This window comes from Rhinolophus ferrumequinum, chromosome 21 (genome assembly GCF_004115265.2).
Source record: "Rhinolophus ferrumequinum isolate MPI-CBG mRhiFer1 chromosome 21, mRhiFer1_v1.p, whole genome shotgun sequence".
NCBI classification, from domain to species: Eukaryota; Metazoa; Chordata; class Mammalia; order Chiroptera; family Rhinolophidae; genus Rhinolophus; species Rhinolophus ferrumequinum.
Window position 1 is genome coordinate 43,698,727 of NC_046304.1, and position 23,302 is coordinate 43,722,028.

Here is a 23,302-nt window from a genome sequence, read left to right on the forward strand (position 1 = left end):
CATAGTTAACTTTATAAGAAACTGCCATGCTATTTTCCAAAGTGGCCAAAGCATTTTAAATTTCTACTAGTAATGTAGGAGATTTCCAGTTGCTCCACATTCTCATGGTATTGTCAGTATTTTTAATTTTTACCCTTGCTAGTGGGTATCTGATACCGTGTTTCCCTGAAAATAAGACCTAGCTGGACAATCAGCTCTAATGCATCTTTTGGAGTAAAAATTAATATAAGACCCAGTGTTATGTTTATGTTATGTGTTGTGTTGTGTTGTGTTGTGTTATGTTATGTTATGTTATGTTATGTTATGTTATGTTATGTTATGTTATGTTATGTTTATGTTGTGTTGTGATGTTATGTGATGTTATGTTATGCCCGGTCTTATTTTACTATAATATAAGACCGGGTCTTACATAATGTAACATAATATAAGACACGGTCTTATATTAATTTTTGCTCCAAAAGACGCATCAGAGCTGATTGTCTGGCTAGGTTTTATTTTCGGGGAAACACAGTAGTATCTGATTGTGGTATTAATTTACATGTTCCCAATGACAAGTGACGTTGAGTATCTTTTTATTGGGCTTATTTGCTATCTGTATATCTTTGATGAAGCATCTATTTTTATCTTTTGCCCGCTTTTTATTGGTTTGTCTTACTACATCATAAAAATTCTTTATATATTCTGTATACAAATCTTTAATTAAATATGTGTTTTAAAAATATTTTTTCCTGGGATATGGCTTGCCTTTTCATTTTCTTAATAGTATCTTTCAAAGAGTAGAAGCTTCCATTTTTGATGAGCTCTAGTTTATCTATTTTTTTATTCTATGGGTCATGTTTTGGGGTGTGTCTAAAAATTTTTGCCTAACCCGTGATCACAAAGATCATCTATTTTTTTCTGGAAGTTTCATAGGTTTAGCTCTTACATTATGTCCATTTTGAATTAATTTTTGTGTGTGATGTGAGCTAAGATTTGATGGATTTTTTGTTGTTTTGTTTTTGTATTTTTATGTTCAGTTGTTTTGGTACCATTTGTTTGTTGAAAACACTGTCCTTCCTTTATTAAAATAACTTGGTGCCTGTGTTGAAAATCAGTTGAGCACATATTTGAAGTCTGTTCTGTTCTATTGATACATATGTTTATGTTTTTGCCAACTATGATTACTATAGCTTTATGAAAGTCTTGAAATCAGGTAGTAGTAAGTCTTCCAACTTTGTTCTTCTTTTTCAAAATTGTCTATTCCAGGTCCTGTGCATTTCCACATACATTTTAGAATCAACTTGTGAGTTTCTACAAAAAAGTCTACTGGGATTTTGATTGGGATTGTGTTGAATCTATAGGTCAATTTGAGGAGAATTGACATCTTAACAATATTGAGTCTTCTGATTTATGAACAAGGCATCTCTCTCTCTCTGTCTCTCTGTCTCTCTCTCTCAAGCTCTTTAATTTCTTTCAGCTTTTTAAAAAGTTTTCAGTATACAACTCTTGTACATATTTTTTAAGGGAAAAACTTAGATTAATATAGGTATTTAGTATTATAATTTTCCTCCTCAGTAGTGCGTTCCACAAATTCCAATATTGTATTATTTTCATTTCATTCAGTTCAGTACACTTTCTAATTTCTCTTGAAATTAGATCCTTGGAATATGTAGAAAGGTGAATTTTAGTTTTCAGTTATTGGGGGTTTTCTAAGAATTTTTCTGTTATTGATTTCTACTTTAATTCCATTGTAGTAAGAAAACATATTTTGTGTGACTTAAATCCTTTTGAATTTACTGAGATTGTTTTGTATGGCCTTATGTCCCAGGATATGGTCCATCTTTGTAAATTTTCCATATGTATTTGAGGAGAATGGAGTGCTCTGTAAATGTTAATTAGGTCAAATCAGTTGATAGGATTGTTCAAGTATACTATATCCTTGCTGATATTCTGTCTACTTAAAAATACATATATATTGTGAGAGGAATATTGAAATCTGCAAATACAATTGGTATTTGCCTATTTTCCTTTAAGTTGTGCTTGATGAATTTTTAGATTCTCTTATTAGGTACTTAAACATTTAAGTACCACAATAGTGTGCTGTTGATTAATTAACTCATTTATCATTATGGAATGACCTTCTTTATCCCTGGTAATAATATTGCTCTGAGATCTATTTTTTCTTAACATCAGTAAAGCCATTTAGCTTTTGTTTTGACTAGTGTTAGCACAGTATATCTTTTTTTGATCTTTTACTTTTAATTTACTTGTGTCTTTATATTTAAAGTGTGTTTCTTTTAGATAGAATATGGTTGGCTCTTGATTTTTTTTTTTTTAAATCCAATATGACAATCTCTTTTAATTGAGTTGTTTAGACCATTTATATTTAATGTGATTATTGATATAGTTAGGCTTGATTTTATCATCTTGCTATATCTGTTTTTAATTTGTCCAATCTGATTTTGTTCCCCTTTCTTTTAATTCTGCTTTCTTTTGGATTAGTTGAGTATTTTTTATTATTCCTTTTTGTCTCCTTTTTGGGTTATTAGGTATAACTTTGTTATTTTAGTATTTTGCTTTAGGGTTTATAGTACACATCTTTAACTTATCACAGTTTACTTTCCCATTTATATTTACCACTTCATATACAGTTAAAGAACCTTACAATATTTCAATTTTTTGTTTCCTGGTCTTTATGATAGTATTATAATGCATTTTACTTTTACATATGTTACAAGTTCCAAAAGTTATTGTTATTTTTGTTTAAACATCAAGCATTGTTTTAAGTTTTAAATAATATGGAAAATAATTGTTTGTATTATCCACGTAGGTAGCATTTCTGGTAATCTTTATTTCTTTCTTTATGTTCATATTTACATCTGATATAATTTTTCTTCTCCTTGAAGGCCTTCTATTAAATTCCTTGTAGTGCTGCTCTGCTGGTGATGAATTCTTTCAGCATTTATATTTCTGTAAATCTTTTAATTTTACCTTAATTTTTGAAAGATATTTTTGCAGGGTATAAAATTCTTTGTTGACAATTTTTATCTTTCAGTACTTTAATGGTGTTGCTCTGTTTTCTTGCTTGCATTGTCTTCAGTGAGAAATCTGATATCACCCTTATCTTTGTTGTTCTATATGAAACGTGTCATTTATTTCCCTGACTGCTTTTAAGAGTTTCTTTTATACTGGTTTTAGTAATTTGATTAAAATATTCTTTGGTGTAGTTTTATTCATGCTTTTTGTGTTTGGGGTTTGTTGAGTTTCTTGGATCTGCGGTTTACAGTTTTCATCAAGTTTGGAAATTTTTGACCTTTTATTTCTTCAGATATTTTTTTTCTGTTTCGCCTTTTCCTCCCTACAAGAATTTCAACTACCCAGATATTAGTCTACTTAAAGTTTCTCCACTGTTCATAGGTGCTCTTTTTATTTTTTAAAAAATCCTTTTTATTTTTGTATTTCATTTTGCATAGTTTTTATAGCTCTGCCTTCAAGTTCATTCAGGTTTTCTTCTGCATTGTCTCATTTGATGCTAATTTCATCCGGTGTGTTTTTCATCTCAGGCATGTAGTTTTCATTTCTTGAAGTTTAGTAGTAAGGTTATTGTGGCACAATGATTCATTTCACACTTTCAATGGCATTCCTAAAGGAGTGTTTTTTGAACAAGAACCCAAATTAAGGATTCTTTCAAGGAATTTAAATTATCCAGCAGTTAATTCTTATATATTAATAATTTTTCACATGTATGAAATAGCATTGTTTAAGTCTATTATAATTGTGATATTTTTAACCTCAATTTTGCTTCCACACTATTTATGTATAACTGCATTTCTTTCACAGTATCTATATTCAGTTAAGATTCTTTTAGTACATTATTTGGATATGCTTAATTATTTTTATAAATGACCAAATTTTTGAGCCTTTATAAATAGGCAAGAATACCAAGTTCTTTTCCATGTCTTGTTTAAGAAAATGAGGCTGTAAATTCCTGGAGATTGGGAAATTGTTTTTGGAATTATTTGATGTTTTAAGATTATCCCTTTATTAAGCTTTTGCCTTGTCAGTGAGGTCTGCTTTGTTTATAAATTTTCTTTCTTGCAGAGAAACTGCCACTGAAAGTTTAAGAACAAAACTCAAGCAGTAATATAAATTGATAATAATGGGCAAAAAAATGTTTAAAATATTCTGCTTCTTTGTCTAATATTGGTTAGTCATTGGAAATTAACATCCACTGGAGATAATTTATAAGAATTTTAAAATATTTTCTTAGGTAAAAGTGATACAAATAATCCTGGACCTGAAATTAATAAGATTCGAACACCAGAGAAGAAGCCTACAGAATCAAAACAGGTATGCTGCTTACATTTAGTGAATGCATTATTCTAATGGATTTAGTCTGATTTATCATCTTGAAATATTGATGTTTTAAAGAAAAGTATTTACCTTTTTATGTTTATTGTTTCACAACATTCTGGTGGGTCATGTTGCTGACTCTCCTTCTACCTTTTCTTTGTCTACATTATTCATTTATCAATATATTTTTCTCAAATTGTGATATTCAATGATAGACTTGAATTTAGAGACTTTCCATGATAAAGTAGTAAATGAAGACACAGCTATAAATGTGTCATTGAAAAATTATCTCAGAATGGGAAGAGCTGTTATAGTGAAGAAGAAGAGTTAACTTCCTCAGAGGAAGGATTAACTTCCTCATGTCCTTTACTTATTACCTCATCACACCCACTGTGTAAATCCTTAACTCTTTATCCTTTCATTCATCTACTTTCTGTGTTTCTGTGCTTGTGAACAAGTTAGGGAAAATCGGATTATTGGTTGAATTAGTACCTCTGGAAAATCATGTTTTCTAATCTCAGGGAACCTGAGGTGCTCTCCCACATTTCTTTTACATGTTCTTACCTCCTTTTGCCTGATTTTCTCAGCAGCTCATATTATCTTTATGATCTGGAGGTCACCGTGCCTTAGACTTCCATCATCAGGTTTTCACCCTGTTAATTTAAAACCTTAGATTTACCTCTTTTCTATATCCTGAACATCCTTCCTTCCTTATTACCAGTCTCAGAGGAGGAGTTCCCATTAAAACTAATCTCTCCCTTTCTGGTCACCTTGTCCCTTCTTCTCATTTATCTTTAGATTCTTTCTAGGTACTGGTTCTGCTTCCTCAGTCTATATGTAAATTGATTGATAGATGGTTTTTTTAAGAGATACTTTCTCTGACCATCATCTTTTAGCTACCACCTGTTTTCTCCTTTCCACCTCATCTTTTATTTGTCTGTTACCAATATCGGGCCTCAAAATTATTAGTATCGGGCCTCAAAATTTCTGTGAAACTATTGCGCTCCAAGTGACCCAATGTTATAAACAGACTTCAGTTGTAATCTAATTTGACTTATCTTTGGTATTTGGTACTGTTTTCTACTTCTTTCATCTTGGACCGGCTTGTTTTTTTCGGTTTCTGTGATACACATTTTTACTTTTCACAACTCTCTAACATGACCTTCTATCTCTTTTCCTGTGCACCTTCTTCCCATCTATTCTTAGTCCTTAAGTTGGGGTTTCCCAGAGTTTTGTCACTGTCTTACACCTCTGTTTGCATACTATGTTTTCTTACTATAAACTAGTTCGTTTCCGTAATTTTAAGTACGTGGTCCATGATAATGACTTGCAAATCTGTGCTTCCTCAGCCTTGCTTTAAGCAGCTGCTCTCTATATTCAGTAACTTGTGTCCCACAAGCAGCTCTGACTCACAGTTTCAACAACCAGAAGGACTCAGTGCCCACTGGAGGAGCTGCAGTGCGAATGAGGTAGCCAGGGAACTTCCTGACAGTAAGAAGGGAGCTGCAGAGCACGTAGAAGTCTTGCGTGTTTGGGAAGGGATTCAGGGAGAGAACAAACGGCACTTGAGCATGGGGTTGCAGCAGTTGTAGTCAAAGGCAGCTTAGGACAAAACCAAGCCTAAGACTCGTAGGTGCTATCAGAGCAACTAAAGCCAAGATCGCTGAGTGTCTCTCATGTCCTTGTTTTAAAATTTCCATGTGATCCTTCCCTGTCAGGAGACTAGGCAACCTGATAGACAAGTTTCATTTTATTACCCACCCTGATGCTTTGTGCTGGGGCCCAGGGGTAAGAAACTTCCTAGCTCTCCTTGAGTCAGTAAGTCAGTATTATGAGGAAAGTGATAGAGGATGATCTAGTTCTGATAACAGTAGACTCAGACTGTTTCAGACCTTACATCCCTGTATCCTACTTAGCCCATTGTAGTATCATAAAGTATCATGTCTTGATCTAAATTTCTGTGGCACTGGCCTAGGTTCCTGTCCATATCAAAGTCAGAAGTGAAGGAGGCAATTAAAATAACAACTTATCCACAAGCAACCTTGACATCTAATCATGGTCGCCCTCATTCAATCAGAGCATGTATATCAACAGTGTTTTTGGAAAAAGTATATCCCAGCTGAATGTAGCTTCAGTCATTAAAAAGATAAAGATTTATGGGGCAAAATATTTGTTTCTAAAGAACTTGAATCAGGTTCTGAGACATTTGAAGAGCTGGCATTCCAACTGCTTAGGAAGGCTGGGACAGAATTGTCATTCTTCTCATTTCATTTTCTAAACAATTTATATACACCTAGTAATCTTAAGGACCATATTGGCCAAACTTATTGGCAGTCCATTTGAGTTAATGATTAGAGGTAAGAATGCACTTGAGGCATGATTGGCACATTGCAACCAGGCTTGGTTGCCAGGTGTACCCCCGCTTTAATTCAGGAACATGCTACTTGTTCTGTGTTCCTGGGAGTGGTCCATTCCACATCTAACGAGAGTCTTTGCTGAGGCAGGTACTCTGCCATCTTCAGTGACTATTTCAGTGTTAAAACTTGTAAGGAGATTGATACACCAAAGCAGCTCATTGAGTATTTTGACAGAGATGGAAAATAAAATTTTCTTCTTTCCATTTTATATTTCATTTTTCACATTGTCACTGCTTATGATCCAGCCTGCATTTCAGAAGGATGACAGCATCCCTAGCTTACAAACCTTTGGTAACTTGCCACAGTTTAAGGATTAAAAAAATGTTTATGCTCAGTATTGAATCATTCAACATCTTGTATAATCGGGCTCTTGCAGTTTCATCTGATGTCAAGAAGGGAAAAACTGATACATAAACAAGTGAAGTTACAGCTATGTACACAAAAATTTCATGTTCCTCAAATCTGCCATACTTTTTCTCTCTTCTCCACCTTTGTATAAGCTGTTACTTTCACCTAGAATGTCCTTCCCTCCCTGAAAAATTCCAGGTCTTTGTGCAAGATTCAACTCAAACACCATAGCCTTTGTGAAGCCACTTGATATTTTCCCAGGCACTAAGATCTCATATCATTTCCTCTTACAGCACCTCTAATTTTAATTTGTTTACATGGTTTCCTCTACTAGAGTCTAAGCCAGGGTTTAGCAGACTTTTTCTGCAAAAGGCCAGATAGTAAATCTTCAGACTTTGTATGTCATATGGTTACTGTTGCAGCCACTCAACTCTGCCATTGCAGTGAGAAAACAGCCACAGACAATATGTGAATGAATGAGTATGGCTGTGTTCCAGTAAAACTTTACTTATAAAAATCTGTTGAGACAGCAGTGGCCTGGGTCCATAGTTTGCCAACCCCTGCTCTAAGCTCTTGAGGATACAAACTCAGTCTTACTGCCTTTTAATCTCCAGCACCAGGCACAGTAGTCTTGGTAAACCCTCAATAAATGTTTGTTGAAGGAATAAATGTCAAAATCTAATGGCAAAAGTTGACAACCAAACTGGTTATACAAAGGTGATATATACATTATTTGTTAACATCAACTTAGTATTTAAATTGAGATAAGTTATTTTTATTAATATAGATATTTTTGAGGAAAGAGATATATAAAAAAATAAGAAGGAAAGAATACATTTTAATGATTTATATTAGAAAGAAAGAAATGATTATCTTTCCAAAGAAGAAAGTGTGAAATTAAAAATAATGTTTTTAAAGGAATTAAAGTGCATATGCTAATAAAATGGCAGTATTTGTTCTTATGACTAAGACTTAATATGCTGTTTATCGGTTTTGTCTTTCCTAATTGAAAAAATATTTATTCCCTCTTTTGATTGTCAGAAAGTGATTAATTGGGCACCCAGCACTCCTGCTATTACTGATAAGAATGTATCATATCCTTAACATGCGCTAGGGGTGGGAAAAGATGGAGAGCCACAGGACTCAGACCTTCTATAGTTAAAAAAGACTTCTTATTTTTTTCTAGATTGATTTGGAATCAAATCCACAGAGCAGAAGTCCTGAATCACGTCCTGGTGTTGTTTATCCCAATACCAAATTTCATCGCAAAGATAATCTCAACCCAAGACACATAAATCTTCCTCCTCCTGCTCCCCATGCTCAGTATGCAATCCCTAGTCGTCATTTTCATCCCCTTCCGCAGCTACCAAGACCACCATTTCCAATTCCGCAGCAGCACGCCTTGTTAAATCAGCAGCAGAATAATTTGCCTGAACAACCCAATCAAATGCCCCCCCAACCAAATCAGGTAGTACAGCAGCAGAATCCGTTGAATCAGCTGACTCAGCAGCCACCTCCTCGACTTTCTCCTGCCTATCAGGGAGGACCCAGCAGTGCTTTTTTTAATAATGCAGTTTCTCATCGACCACAGTCCCCTCCTGCAGAGGCTGTGATTCCTGAGCAGCAGCCACCTCCCATGCTGCAAGAAGGCCACAGTCCCCTGCGAGCCATTGCACAGCCTGGCCCCATTCTTCCTTCACATCTGAATAACTTCACTGATGAGAACCCTCCAGGATTGCCTATAGGGGAGACTTTAGGTAAGTTCTTCGGTCATTGCTGAATGTGACAGATTCAGGTATTATTTACTTCAAATGACACGTCGTATGCAATATTAATGTGGGTCAGGATTGATTCCTTCTTTAATGCCAGCAAAAGTCAGTCACTTAGTGGCATAGCTAGGATCTAGTTCCAAATGCTGTGTAATATTAAGCACTCCGTTGAAGCCAGGTTACCTCATTATGTAGGTGAGGAAGAGTCATCATCATCATTACCAGAACTCTGGTCACTGGCAGATTTAGAAAACATTTGCTTTCTCCCAAACCTAAATAGTAGCCATTTGTTTGTGGAGAAAACCTGGTTGTAAACACTTGTGAAAAAACTGACTGAAAATCCCAAATGCGTGAAAACGTGAACTTTTCACAAACGTTTTTGCAGATCGTATGCATGGGAGTGTAGCTTTGGAGACATTAAGGCAGCAGCAAGTACGGTTACAGCAGTGGAACGAACATCATGCCTATCTCAGCCAGGGCAGCATTCCGTACCCACACCATCACCATCCTCATCCTCACCTCCAGCATCTTCCTCAGCCGCCAGTGAGAGCAGACTGGAAGCTTCCCAGCAGTGCCGAGGATGAAGCCGAAACAGCAGACTCGAGGTATTTCAGCAGACTGGACATAGCCTCTGAAACATGACCCGCCCCCTTTTTTCTTTCTCGAATGCTGTCCTTTTAGCCTCAGGTTGGAATATTGTCCCAAAGAGATTAATTGGATGCATGCCTTCTGGGCACGTACTACACAGTTCTATGGATTGACCCTGAAATACAGAGAATTGATTTAGAAGCTAGCTTTGTGCAAATCCAGGCCTGGGCGGTGGGCTGTGGACTGAAATTAACATGGCCTTTGGCTCTGTGGTCTCTTCTAAAAGAGAAACGTACCATCCTGCTCAGTAGTGGGGTTTTGTTTTTTTTCATACTCAGCAGTAATACTTACAAAGAATGAACAAGGACAGAAGTAAATTAGTGGTTAAAAATTATAAATTTATTATTAAGTTTTTTCCTAATGGCGCAGATTTTTACCTTCTTTTAACTACAGATATTTATGAGTGTTCAGTCTTGACTGTAAACTTGCTTTGATGGCTCGTGTCATGTGAATGCGTTGAGGCGTTTCCTGATCCCTTCTGAATCAGGTCTGCCATTATGGTGACTTGATCACTGCGGTTATCAGAGGCACACAGAGACAAGGGCAGTCGTTTTTAATACAAAGGGAAAAGAAAGAAATTAGGTCCCTGAGCATAGTTAGTGTCTTCAGCTCAGCATCTGCTGAGTGTTAATGCTTACATTTGAGATTAATTAATGTTGGTTCAAGTGATACATTATGACTTTGTAGAAATTGCACTTGTAGGTGACTGCGCTCTCCTTAACGTGATGGAGCCTTTCTTTTGTTTTCTCCTCCTCCTGTTTTGTCGTCTTTTTGTAGGTTTCAAGACTTACTCAGAGAACTGTCGAATCGTGATCAAAGTGAAACGCGGGAACTAGCTGAAATGCCACCACCTCAATCAAGACTTTTGCAATATAGACAAATTCAGACTAGGAGCCCACCAGCAGTCCCATCTCCCCCATCCAGTACAGACCACAGTAGCCACTTTTCTAACTTCAATGACAACAGCAGAGACGTTGAAGTAGCCAACAACCCAGCATTTCCACAGCGCCTGCCACCCCAGATATTCAGCTCGCCTTTCTCGTTGCCATCGGAACACCTTGCCCCTCCTCCCCTGAAATACCTGGCACCTGATGGAGCATGGACTTTTGCTAACTTACAACAGAATCACCTAATGGGGCCGGGTTTTCCCTATGGCCTACCTCCATTGCCTCACAGGCCACCGCAGAACCCTTTTGTACAGATACAGAATCACCAACATGCTATTGGTCAAGAGCCATTTCACCCATTGTCATCTCGAACAGTATCATCTTCTTCGCTCCCCAGCTTAGAAGAGGTAAATGCCTTTCTTTCCTTTTTTTTTTTCTTTTGGGATTAGTTGATTGTGAAAAATTCCAATGTTTATTGATTTGATAATAGTGAACAGATCTTACTTAATTTCATAGTCTGTTAGAAATAATGTTGGCACTTATTTTAATTTGCCTCCTCTTATTGTGGTATTACAGACTTTGTAGAATGGTCATTATTGTTGAAACCTGAAGCCCCTTCTTGTCTTTTATTGCTGTTGTGGAACATTTAACATCTGATTGACTTGAGGAAGCCCTAGTTTAGTCCTGTCTAATCTGGGGAAATGGTTGTTAGCGAGTCATCTTTTTGCTTAGGTTACATTGGTTAATTAGAGCTTTCCGTAGGGGCTGGCTGTCTCAGCCAGTGGTCAGTTCTCATGTCACTACACATCTTGGTGGTTTCTTAGACTGAGGCAGTTGATACAAAATGATACTCTGAATCCCGGAATTTGCATTGTTTAATATAGAATTGACTCCGCTAAACTAAGCATTTTAAGGTAAATCGAAATTTTATCTTAAACTACTTAGGTATTTCCAAAGACCATCTTTATGGACCTTCACTGATAAGAAAATCTTAGTAATTTCAGGTTGTAAAGCTTCCAAAATGGCACCATTTGGTGTAGACTATAAAAACTTGCTGTACTCTTTATTAGCTCTAATAGATTTGTGTGTGTGTGTGTGTGGACACTTGATTTTTTAATATAAAAGATAATGTCATCTGCAAATGTAGTTTTATTCTTTTCTTTCCAACCTGTGTGCCTTTTATTTCTTTTTCTTGCCTAAATGCCCTGGCCAGAACCTCTAGTATAATATTTAGGGTACATATTTAGCAAAATTAGAGAAAAACAAGTATATTTAGGGTGAATTTTCCAAATTTCCTTCTGTTATGGATTTCTAATTTCATTCCATTGTGGAGAACATATTTGTAAAACGTTAATCTTTTTAAATTTATTGAGACTTGTTTTGTGGCCCACATAGGGTCTATCGTGGAGAATGTTTCAGGTGCACTGGAGAAGAATGAGTATTTTGCTCTTGTTGGGTGGAGTATTCTATAAATACGTGAGGTCTGTTTGGTTTATATTGTTGTTCACAGTTTCAATTGCCTTTGGATGTTCTGATAGCTTTTTATATCCATTATTGATTTTGTTATCATTTGTGACTTTTCTGAATTAATTTTAGAAAATAATTTTAAATTAATTTTAAAATTCCAGACTATTTTTTTGAAGTCTGTATTTGTCATGTGTGGCCTCAAAAGTCTTTCTGTTAGCTTCATGATCAGCTAATCATTGCACAGAGATTTCCTTCAATATTTAGAACCAAAAACTACCCAGTTTTTACAGTGGGATCTGTCTGTGTGTTTGGACACACCTTCCATGCTCATCCTGCCAGTTGACATCTCTGCTTTAGCCCCAAGTTCTGCTTCCTCAGAGCCTCTGGATTAGCTGGAGGTGAGAGATTTGCGGGTCTTTCCTGAGCATGTGCACAGAACGTGTATGTTCTTCTAGCTTCCTGGGAATGTCCGAGTTGTTCGAGGCCCTTATTCCCTAAAGCATCTCATTCCCCAGCCTTGCCTCCACAGCTTTCGGTTAGTCTGTTGTTTCATCTCGCTGATCCATTAACTCAGGCAGCAGCAATTAAAATATTTGTCTACAAATGTTTTCGATATGGCCCCATTAGCTTGAGTTAGACAGAAATAAGGCAAGTACTTTTTTGGGGTCTTGTGTTTTGTTTGTTTGTTTTTTTGTTTGTTTTTAAGTCACCAGACAGGTCAAAGCAAATAATTACAATTCTTTGAGAATGAGGCCTATTCTGCTCCCTCTGGTACTGGTGCCAGAAATACAGCATCATATTTCAAGGCCACCACTGAATTGGAGAACAAGGGAATGGGACTAGGTTAAGCTAAAATACCACAAAGCTCACTGTTCTTACTGAAATTCTCTGGTTTTTCTTAACTAAGTGCTCTCCTGGTGGTTCCTCGTTTCCCCGAAAATAAGACCTAGCCGGACAATCAGCTCTAACGCGACTTTTGGAGCAAAAATTAATACAAGACCCGGTCTTATTTTACTATAATATGACCAGGACTTATCTAAAATATAAGACTGGATCTTGTATTAATTTTTGCTCCATAAGACACGTTAGAGCAGATTGTCCGGCTAGGTCTTGTTTTCAGGGAAACACAGTTGCAAGCTTTGGTTTCCTTCATTCCAGGAAAGTTGTTTGTGACAATTTTGCCAGTTTTTTCATTGATCTTTTGGAGGGATGGACTTTGGAGTTCCTTACTCCACCATTTTTACTGATAACACTTGGGATGTTTTAACTTAACCTGCCAAGTTAATGTATAATATGTGTGGGAAATAATGTGCCAAAGTTTTTTATAAGATCTTACCAAGTTTTGTACTTTATGAAAAATACTGAATAATGTACTTTAATTATTGCTCTATTTAAATGTTCCAAAGTTTTGGAAATAAGTTCTTTGTATCCTTGAGCTCTTAACATTTGATATTACTGTTTAGCTGTGAGTATATGAGTAAGTACCCTCCATTATCAGTGAGTTCTTAGAGTGGAATTATTTTTGCAGAATCATTTGGTCACCTTTATTTTGATGCATGAGATTCACAAATGATGACTAACTTGCAACACTGAAAAAATACTTCGCCAAGGCAAATATTATTTTTACCACATTGGGTTTTGACGTTTTGAGTGCATTAGGATGACTTTTGTGTGTTATGTTGTACAAAATGCTTTTGCATGAATCATCTCATAGAATGAATGGTTTATGTGCTTGCTGTTTATTTCTAGCCTTTTAAAATAGTTTCTTTAACATTAACAATGCAGAAAAATGTCTTATTTCCCTTCCTGCTATGAATTCTTTTATTGCTAGAAACCTTGTAATTAATCTTACGTGGGATGAAAACATCTAGATGTTAGCTTAACAGTTAACTTGAATAGAGATGGTTTTTCATATTATGGTTTTTCTTTTTTATAATATTTAGATTTTTTTTTGACAAATGAAGTACATACATGGTTAGCATGGAAAACATAAAAGTTAGAGAAATTACTTCTAATTTCACTATACAAAGATAGTTACTGTAACATTTAGCTTTTCATAGCATTCGTCATATATGAATCTGTGGGGGTGATTACTTGCTGGGGAACTAAAAACAATTTTTCCCCTAATTGTTGTGTTCAGTTGTATCACCCCATCAAACCTTTCTTTCCACTGTGTCGAGGCACCCTAAATGGAATCTTGATCCTATTCTATAACATTTTTGCTACTTAACATTTTTAAGAGTATTCTCATTTAGGTGCTTCAGGCTTGACTCTAGGGGTTTTCCTTACCGACCACATATGCAGCCGAAGTGCTGGCCCTCGGCTGCCTGGATGAGGCTGGGGCCCTGTAGGCTGGTGGTAGTGCCTGCACCCTCTCCCACTTCCAGTTCTTGACCGCAAAGGTGCCATCCTTACCTAGGCCAGGTTATAGACCATTTCAGTTGTCTTCGTACTTTATTAAGTTATTTATTCTCACTAAATAGAATAATAGCTTTCTTATCAAATACTGAATTCTTTATAATAGCACTGTATCATCCTTGCATTTCAACTAACTGCTGTGGAGGTGGGGAGAGAAATGCAAAGAGAAACAAATAAAAGTTAATTCTTGACTTCTGAGATTCTAAGGGTTCAGTTTCTAGTAATTTTGGCATGATTCAGGAGTTTTCAAGGTAATTTTTATCTGCATGCGATTTTTTCACTTTGTGTGATAACTTTATAATCTAACTTCTGAGTAAGATACAGTTTTTTAGTATATACTGAGATCTGTTTCTGGACTTTATATTTTTCTTTTCATCTATATGTTTCTGTACCAGAATTATACTGTTTTAACTTTTGAGGCTTTGTAGTATTGTAATTTGATAGTGTAAAGTCTCCCTTATTACTATTTTTTCTTCCAGTTTCTGTATGTGTGTCGTGGGGAGAAGAGGGTTAGTCGATGGTCTTTTTACTAGAAGTTTAGAATACCTGTTTGAACTCTACCCGCCCATACCCCCTCCCCCCCCCTCCCCCCCCCCCCCCCCCCCCCCCCCGCCCTCTGCGATCCCTCCCAAACAATAACCTTCTTTGGGTTTCTTTAAATGTATAGCTTAAATTGGGGAAAATTTTGTCTTTACAAATATTTTAAACCTCTCATGTAGGAATTAGTACAGTCTTCAGTATTTTGATTTTTTTTCCCCTCCCTTCTTCCCCTCCTCCCTTTTTTGTTTATTTTCTGAATATTCCTCTGTAAAATTCTGGAGTGTCTTCATTTCTGGTTAAATTTACTCTTAGGTTGATTTTTCCTTGTTTTGTTTATGAAAGGGACCTTTTTATCCCATTATACTTTCCAGCCATTTTATCTTGAGGGACAAATCCTCATTCTTCTTTAAGTGGGCATAATTTTACCACGTTAAAAATGTTCATTTAACATAGAACTGGCAATGCTGATACTGGTGCAGAGCAAAGCTTTTGCCATTTAAGATATGCTTCGCCATGAAATAGTTTGATTAAAGGTGCTTCTGAATAATGGAAAATTCTTTTAAAAACATCACTGTAAAAGTCTCAAAATTTGTTTATGAAACTGCAGGGTTTTGTGTTGCAGTGGTGGTGTTGTTGTAATGACCTTGTAATGAAAATGGGATGCTTATAAGGCACTCATTTTGATAAACTTTCAGTAAATCAGCATTTACTTACACCATCTTAGAGATGACACGTAGGCCTGGGTATATATTGCTTTGAAATATTTCTTGTCTTATGTGTTGGTCTTTGAACTTTTGGCCCATCTATTCATTTTTATTTTTTCCCTCAAACAATTTTAGTTTTGAAGTTAGTTGATTGTTATGATTTCAATATTGTTGTCTAATCACCCCCATCCCAATTCCCTTCTATGGGGCAAAGTATTGTACAAGTGTAACTTGAAGATTATATTCTTGGCTGATTGACATATTCTGCCTATCCTGACTTTAGAAGTGGATGGTGTTGTATAACCAGGTGGTAATGTTGCTGTCTTCTCAGAAAGATCGCTAATGTATGGTATCTAATAAAACGTCTAATGCGTATAACAGAGACAGTGATCAACAAATTGATAAATTAGACCTCTATTCATGCTTAAATTATCAAAGCTAATCATTTAAATGAGATGTTCTATTTTAATTAACGTTTCTGGCACCATAGTTAATGAGACTTGGAATTTTCACCAGAGCTCTTCCTTAGTGATTAGCTTTAATAGTATAATTATAAATAGAGCTCTAATTAATTAAGTTACTAACCTTTCCTCCAGTTATTTATTTATGTATATACATATGAAATAGCTCGCTAACCTCATACAGTAGAGATATACCTTATGAGACAGTGCTAGCAAATTATAAATTTTTATTTATACTGACAACCATCTTTAACGGTAGAAAATTTATGCATAATTTAGTCATTTAGTTTTTCCTTTTTAAATGACTTTTGAAATTTTAGCATTATATTTTGTTAGAGAGAGATATTAGCAGTAGACTTGGCAACTAATGATCATATGTTTAGCTATGTAACTATTTCACAGATTAACATGAAGAATATTTATAAGCACACAAATATATATGGAGTTGATACTTGACCCAGAAGTAAAGATCTCTCACAGAGTAGAGTGAGCCTTAGAGTAATAAATAATGAAATTATTTAAGACCCGAGGACTCTAAAATTAGACTTAATGTCAGTTGTTGATACGGTTGCCATCCAAAAAAAGTAAAGAAACAGTCTGATTGGCAGGAGATGGATGTAGACAGAAAAGTCTCTTCATGAAAAAAACTGAGAACTGGACAAAAGTAACAGGAAACAAAACAGTGGTCAAGAAATAAGAAAAGAAGGGAGGAAAAATAGAGTTATATGTTTAAACAACCTAGGGGCGCACAAGACTAAAGTGTATGTGGAAATATAAAGGGTATTCTCTGTCAGAAATATTCTTTTGCAGGAAAGGATCTTCTAAAATTTTTGTTTTGCGTGTACTTCCAGTGTACTTCATAGAAATTCCCTCTGTAGGAAAAAAATCTGAAAATATAAACTCATTGCCCATAATACATACTATTGTAGTCAATTAGCATACTCTGGGTTTTTTAATTTAAATAACTTACGTAGACTTGTATATGTCATAACACTTGAATTATTTTAACAAATACATCGAATTGGTGATGATTGTTAAAGCTGGTGATAGATTGTGTTTGGATATTTTAATAACAAACAGTGAGACTATATTTTCTTTGACAAAGACTGATTTATTGAAGACTTGAAAATAAAACTTAGAACTTTGGACTAACTTGAGGCCTTGGAGAGCCTTTATTCTGACTCCTCCTTTTTACAGGAAGCCGAGGCACTAAGTTAAAGAACTTGCAGCTTAAGCAGTTAGTAATTAAAGTGGAGCTGACTTCCTGTTCTGTGTTGCTTCTGGAACGTCACTCTTTTCTGCAGAGCATTATGCCATGAGTAAGGTTCATTCCTGGAGAACAAGAAATGATTGCAATGACATGACATAGACGTGGGGGGAAAGCCAAATTATGTTCTTGGCACCAAAAAATTAAATCTTCAGTTGATGTATCAAGTTTTCCTTTCTCGGGAGTGGGGAGATCGTGGTGGAGAAGAGAGGGAGATGGTTCGTTGTAGAACTCTTGATTCTGAAGTTAACCAGTTGTATCTGCTAAATGTTTGACTTCTTCGATGATTAATTTAGAGACCTCACATACCAGAAAATTAACATTAATGTAGTACTTCATTTCTAAATGTTCTTTAAAAATAAAACGAAAATCCTCTGGCATTACCTTGTTTTTTAAAGCTGGTATATTTATTTAACTATGGTAATTATGATTCTTCAGAGAAATGAGAATAGTTATGAGTTGAAGGTAAACGTCTATGAACGATTTTATTTCCTCCCCAAACTGAAATTTTCTCATTGTAAAAGGTGTTGTGGTCTGTAATTGATAACTTGACTGTTTCATATTCAAGAAGAGTAAACAAGAGCCAGATAGATTCAGAGTAGCTCAGAATGTCACAGCAGTGAATCTGACATTTCTCTCCTAGAAGTAATATTGCATTCATTCTAGTATCTCCACTGGTACCTCATGTATGGATGTCGGGAAATAATACTGCTGAGTAGGACAATACTATTTGCAAGTTTAAGCACGCTTGCATGTGAGATACTTCAAGTGGTATTTTTCTTTATTTAGATCTAAATTGATTGTAATGAACTTTGCTACAAAGTCACAATCATTTCCATATACCTTTCTTTCAAGAAAGACAATAATAATAAAACCCAGAAATAAATGTACTATGATTTTGGAAATTAAGATAAATTTTTGTTTCTGTTAGTATGATCGAGTCTTATGAACCTAATGTGACATTAAAGTTGTTTCTAAAATTCTGTTAAGATAATGCATTTTATTTTATAATTATTTTAAAATAATATTAAAGAAATAGTGGATGGTATCGTAATTATCTAGGCAAGAATCAGTGGTGGCTTGGACGATGACATAACAATGGAAATGGCGAGAAGTAAACAAGTTCAAGATCTATTTGTAGGTAAAAGCTAGAGGAATTCTTGATGTATTAGGTGTGATTTGCAATGAAGTGTAATAAAATAAAATAATCTGTTCCTTGTTTCACTAGCCACATTTCAGTTACTCGACAGCCATGTGTGGCAAGGGGCCACCTTGTTGAACAGTCCAGGTACAGGACATCTCCATGGACATGGGAAGGTCTTGTGGACAGTACTGCTCTAGAGAAAGATGCATAACCGTTCGTTCAGCTCTTTGAAATTGTCTGATATTATTTCTTTGATAGTTTCCTACCATCTCTTTTCTGTAGCTCACTTTCTGAAACTTTTGTCAGTAAGATAGTATACCTCCTGGATTCTCCAAATCTCGTTTTTTTCCTCTCATGTTTTAATATCGTTGTATTTTTTCTTACTTTCTGAAAGTTTTCCTTGATTTCGTCTACAAGCCCTTCTGTTGCATTTCACATTTGAGCCCTCAAGTGTTAAATTTCCAAGAGGTCTTTATTCTCATCTTTTTCATAACATCTTATTTTTGTTTTGTTTTAGATTTTAGTAAGAACTATTAAAATATTTTAAAACTAGTAAAAATATTTTAAAACATCGCCGTCACTTACTTTTCCTGGAGCTCCCTTCTTTCCTTATCTTTTATGCTGGAGAACTCCCCTTAAACGTCTGGTAACCCTTGATGATCTGTGTTACTAAAAAGCAACTTGGTAGTTTTATGTATGTCTCAGGACTTACTGCGTGGCAGGCTTTCCCGGGGGACTTTTTCATGCTTGAGCCCCTTTGGTTGTTGGGGAGGAGTGTGGAGTGAGACCAGCTGTTCCCTGTACTGACTTTCAGTTAATCCCCTCAATTACATTCCTTCATCTTCCCTTCACTTTCCATCGTAGCTGGTGTTTCTGAGGCCTGAGCCTTTGTGGAATTCTGCAGAGCGGATTAATTCTCTTCTTGGTTGGGAGTTGTAACTCCCATTCTTCTTCTACAGACACCATTCACCCACGGAGTCTCCATATATTCCAGAAATGTGTCCTTGGTCGATGGCTAGTCATCTGGTCTTGATGGCTGTAGATATTTTGTATTCATTTATTGTTGTTTTAGTGGAGTCTTGGGCCAATCTCCACCCTTAACTGGGAATCATGCCTTTAAAAAAATATTGTTATAATTTATCAAGTACTTTTCAGGAGATTACATCCCATGAACCCATAAACATTACTGTTGCAAACTACAGTTTATTCATCACACATTTCCTGCCTTGCTAATATTGATTGTTTTTATTTATTATTTTTAAAAATATTGATTGTTTTCTATCTTACAGTAGTACACCTCTCCTCCCTCCTTTCTAATTTCTTTCTTTCTAGGTAACTTTGTATCTCTATGGGAAACTAGAGCACATTGCTGTAAACATAAGATGATAACTTTATGGGAAAGTAAATTAAAGTAAATTAGTATAGCCTAGGAGTGTTCTAGAGTCAAGAATTTCTTCTTCAAATCTTGGGAAAATTAAATAGACAATATGGCATTTAATCAGCATTCAGCATTTTAAGTCTTTTGTCAAATATTTATTGAAGATTTTTATCAGGTGCATTAGTTGCTGGGAATACACAAGGAAGATCTAATTTCTGCCCCAGAATCTTTGCATGCCCTTTACATTTTAATTTCAGTCAAGGTTACATTGCCTCTCTTTGGATCACACAAATCCAGGCCTAAACCGATTCAGGCCCAAAACATACTTTTAGATTAAGAGAGAATTGTAAGCATCTCCAAAAGATAATTTTGTTAATGAAAAAGTAACCTTCGTATTGTATGAGAATTTATAATTGAACAAGATGAAGCAGGCAGCATGACTGATGGAGCCCAGCAGGCCTTGAGGAGAATCATGGAAACCTGCTCCCAAACAACGCGCTTTGCTCTTGCTTGTAATACTTCGGATAAAGTCAGAGCCCCTTCAGTCCTGGCGCGCAGTCCTGCATTACACCAAGCTGACCAACGCCCAGATCCTTACAAGGTTAATGAGCGTGATCGAGAAGGAGAAGGTGCAGTACACTGACGATGGTCTGGGAGCCATTATCTTCACCTCCCAGGGAGACACAAGGCAGGCACTGAACAACGTGCAGTCTGTTTTCTCAGGATTCGGCTTTATTAACAGTGAGAATGTACTCAAGGTCTGTGACGCGCCCCACGCCCAGCACTGTGTGAAGGCCAGTATCGACGAAGCCTGCGAGATTCTTGCTCACCTGTGGCATCTCGGCTGTTCACCAGAAGACATCATTGGCAGCATTTTTCGAGTGTGTGAAATCTTCCAATTGGCAGAATATTTGAAACTAGAGTTTGTTAAGGAAATTAGATGTACTTATATGAAAATAGCAGAAGGTGTGAACTCCCTTCTGCAGATGGCAGGGTTCCTGGCCAGGCTGTATCAGAAGACAGTGGCCCCGGTGGCCGATTAGAGTGGCGAACTCATTAACTGGGTTACAATAACCCCGGAAAGACAGGAGTCACAGCCTTCTGCTCTGGGAGAATATGCTGCCCAGACTGGCCCTGGAACGCGCCTTCCTCTAACACGCCGTGGCCTTCCCGGTGCTTCCACATGTCTCCATGAGCGTTTGCACTCAGCTCCAGACTCAAGGATGTGGTGATGGGGGCGTAGGGGGAGGCCCCAAAGAACATCCAGGCAAGGGCACCAAGCTTGGCATTTTAGCTAAAAAAAAAACACCAAAAAAAACCCCCAAAACAAAAAACGTACAATTTTTTCAGCTATAATGTAGAAACAAAAGGTCGCAAAGAAAAATAAAAGTATTTGAAATACGGGATTTAAAATTCCACTGCGGTGACTTTGGTCACAACGAAATCCTGCGAGAGCCAAAACTCTGAGGGAGGGGAGCCATCTCTGTTTGGTGGAGCTGTGGTATCTAGAGAGTGGGGCCAAACCTTGTTGCTTTTTTTCTGTGTCCTCTTGCCCCTCCCAAACATGTAAAGAAGAAATACCACCAATTTTACAATCTCCTCCACAGAGTGGAAGAGAAGGGAACACTTCTCAACCTATCCTATATGGCCAGCATTACTCTGATACCAAAACTAGACAAAGACGGTACAAAAAAGAGAAAACTACAGAGTGATATCTGAGAACATCTCAACAAAACATTAGCTTATTGGATTCGGCAATATAGAAAAAAATTAATACACTATGACCACGTCAGGGCTTATTCCTAGAATGCAAGGCTGGTTCAGTGTTTGAAAATAAATCAGTGTCATCGTTTGCACTCCATACTAATAATAATCTGAAGAGGAAAATCACATGATTATATCAACAACAACAAAAAAACCCACACACGTTTGACAAAATACATCCATTCATAAAAACTCTTGGCAAATTAGAAATAGAAGGGAAATTCGTCAGCCTGTTAAAGGGCACCTATAAAATCCTACAGCTACCATCATACATAATGGTAGACACTAAATGCTTTCTAAGATTTAGGAACAAGGTGAGCTGTGTGTTCTCAACACTCCTATTCAGCATTGTACTAGAAGTCTTAGCTAGTGCAGTACAGCAAGAGAAAGAAATAAAAGGCATAGGGAATGGAAAGGAAGCAGTAAAACTGTCCCTATTCGCAGATGACATGATTGTCAGTGGAAAAACCCCCAAGGAATTTACCCAGAAAACACCAGCAAAAATCCTATGACTGATGTGAGTTTCGCAGGGTTGCAGGATATAAGGTCAACGCACCAAATCAGTCTCTTTTCTATAACTAGCAACGTGCAATTGTAAACCCAATTGTAAAAGCCAATACTGTTACAATAGCTAAATAAAACAAAATACTCAGGTGTAAATCGTAACAAAACCGATACAGGATCTGTATGCTGAAAACTACAAAACTGCTGAAATATAGTCTATTTGGTCCATAAATCATTTTATTCAGTTGTCATCAAGATTTCTCTGCCTATACTCAAATTTCCTTTGAAGACAGATTCCAAAGTAGCAAATCATATTTTCAGGCATTTACCATCATCTGTGTTACGTGAAATAGATATACCAGCAGACTTTTATATATATGTATAAAACCTTCAATATGTCTATCTAATTTTAAGAACGTAAAAACAATTTCAAGTTTTGGCTCTTTTTCTAACGAAGGATCGATTATATTCATAATGTGATTTGGAATTGAATTTCATATTTCATCTACACATTAATCTCTGTCAATAGCCGCTTAGGAGCTGTTATAAATATTTTACACAATACTTCCCCAAGTACTGCTGTGCCTGTCAACTCTGTGATTTTTTTTTTTTCCGATTTTTTTTTAAATTTCAGTTTGGAAGATACAAATGGTACACATTTTCTAAAAAGTTTAATTGAATATTGTCTCCTTTTATATCAGCCTTCTGTAGCTTTCTGATTTTTAAGTTTTTCTCAGTTAAGCTTTGTGGTTCATATATCTATTCATTACAAGAGTGTTTGTTTATACTACCAGAGTATATCTGTTAAATATTTAATGAAAAGAAGCTTATAAGACTAATACCTGAATTTATATGAGCATATTTAGTGTTCTGTATCACCAGGGGATTTGATTATTATAACCTGTTCCTTCTGAGGCCATAACAGACATTATTAGTTTTGTATTTAAGTATTCACACATAAAGACATTAGAAAGTGACCTCCTACAGATTGCGACTGGGCTAAACACTCAGGACATGGTAATAAAAAGAAATACTTCATTTTGATTGTAAGAGCTAATCATCTTCATAACACTGATAAAAAAAGACACACTGCACAAGCTGTTGTGATCAGTGATTGGATTGCCTACCCATAGAGAACAGAAAGCAGTTTAGAAAGGTTGGGTATTCTTCTCAACACTGTAGTCTAATGAAATCAAATTCAGAATGACGTTGACCATTGAAAAATATTGCCTTTAAAGCAGAGTAAAATTAAAG

The 23,302-nt window shown here is 36.0% G+C and overlaps 2 protein-coding genes across 9 annotated transcripts in view; both read left to right on the forward strand.

Annotated features, from left to right (window-relative positions):
- Positions 1 to 23,302, forward strand: part of HELZ (helicase with zinc finger) — a 140,815-nt gene that overhangs the window by 104,014 nt on the left and 13,499 nt on the right. For all 8 annotated transcript variants that reach the window (XM_033089787.1, XM_033089784.1, XM_033089792.1 and 5 more), the window contains 4 exons: positions 4,250 to 4,329; positions 8,284 to 8,854; positions 9,252 to 9,471; positions 10,292 to 10,808. In XM_033089787.1, coding sequence (XP_032945678.1) covers positions 4,250 to 4,329; positions 8,284 to 8,854; positions 9,252 to 9,471; positions 10,292 to 10,808 — 1,388 coding nt within the window. The remainder of the gene's footprint in view (positions 1 to 4,249; positions 4,330 to 8,283; positions 8,855 to 9,251; positions 9,472 to 10,291; positions 10,809 to 23,302) is intronic.
- Positions 19,734 to 21,047, forward strand: LOC117013075 (replication factor C subunit 2-like). Its single transcript, XM_033089793.1, is given in 2 exon segments — positions 19,734 to 20,311; positions 20,313 to 21,047. Coding segments are annotated over 2 exon segments (606 nt in total). The 5' UTR covers positions 19,734 to 20,216; the 3' UTR covers positions 20,824 to 21,047.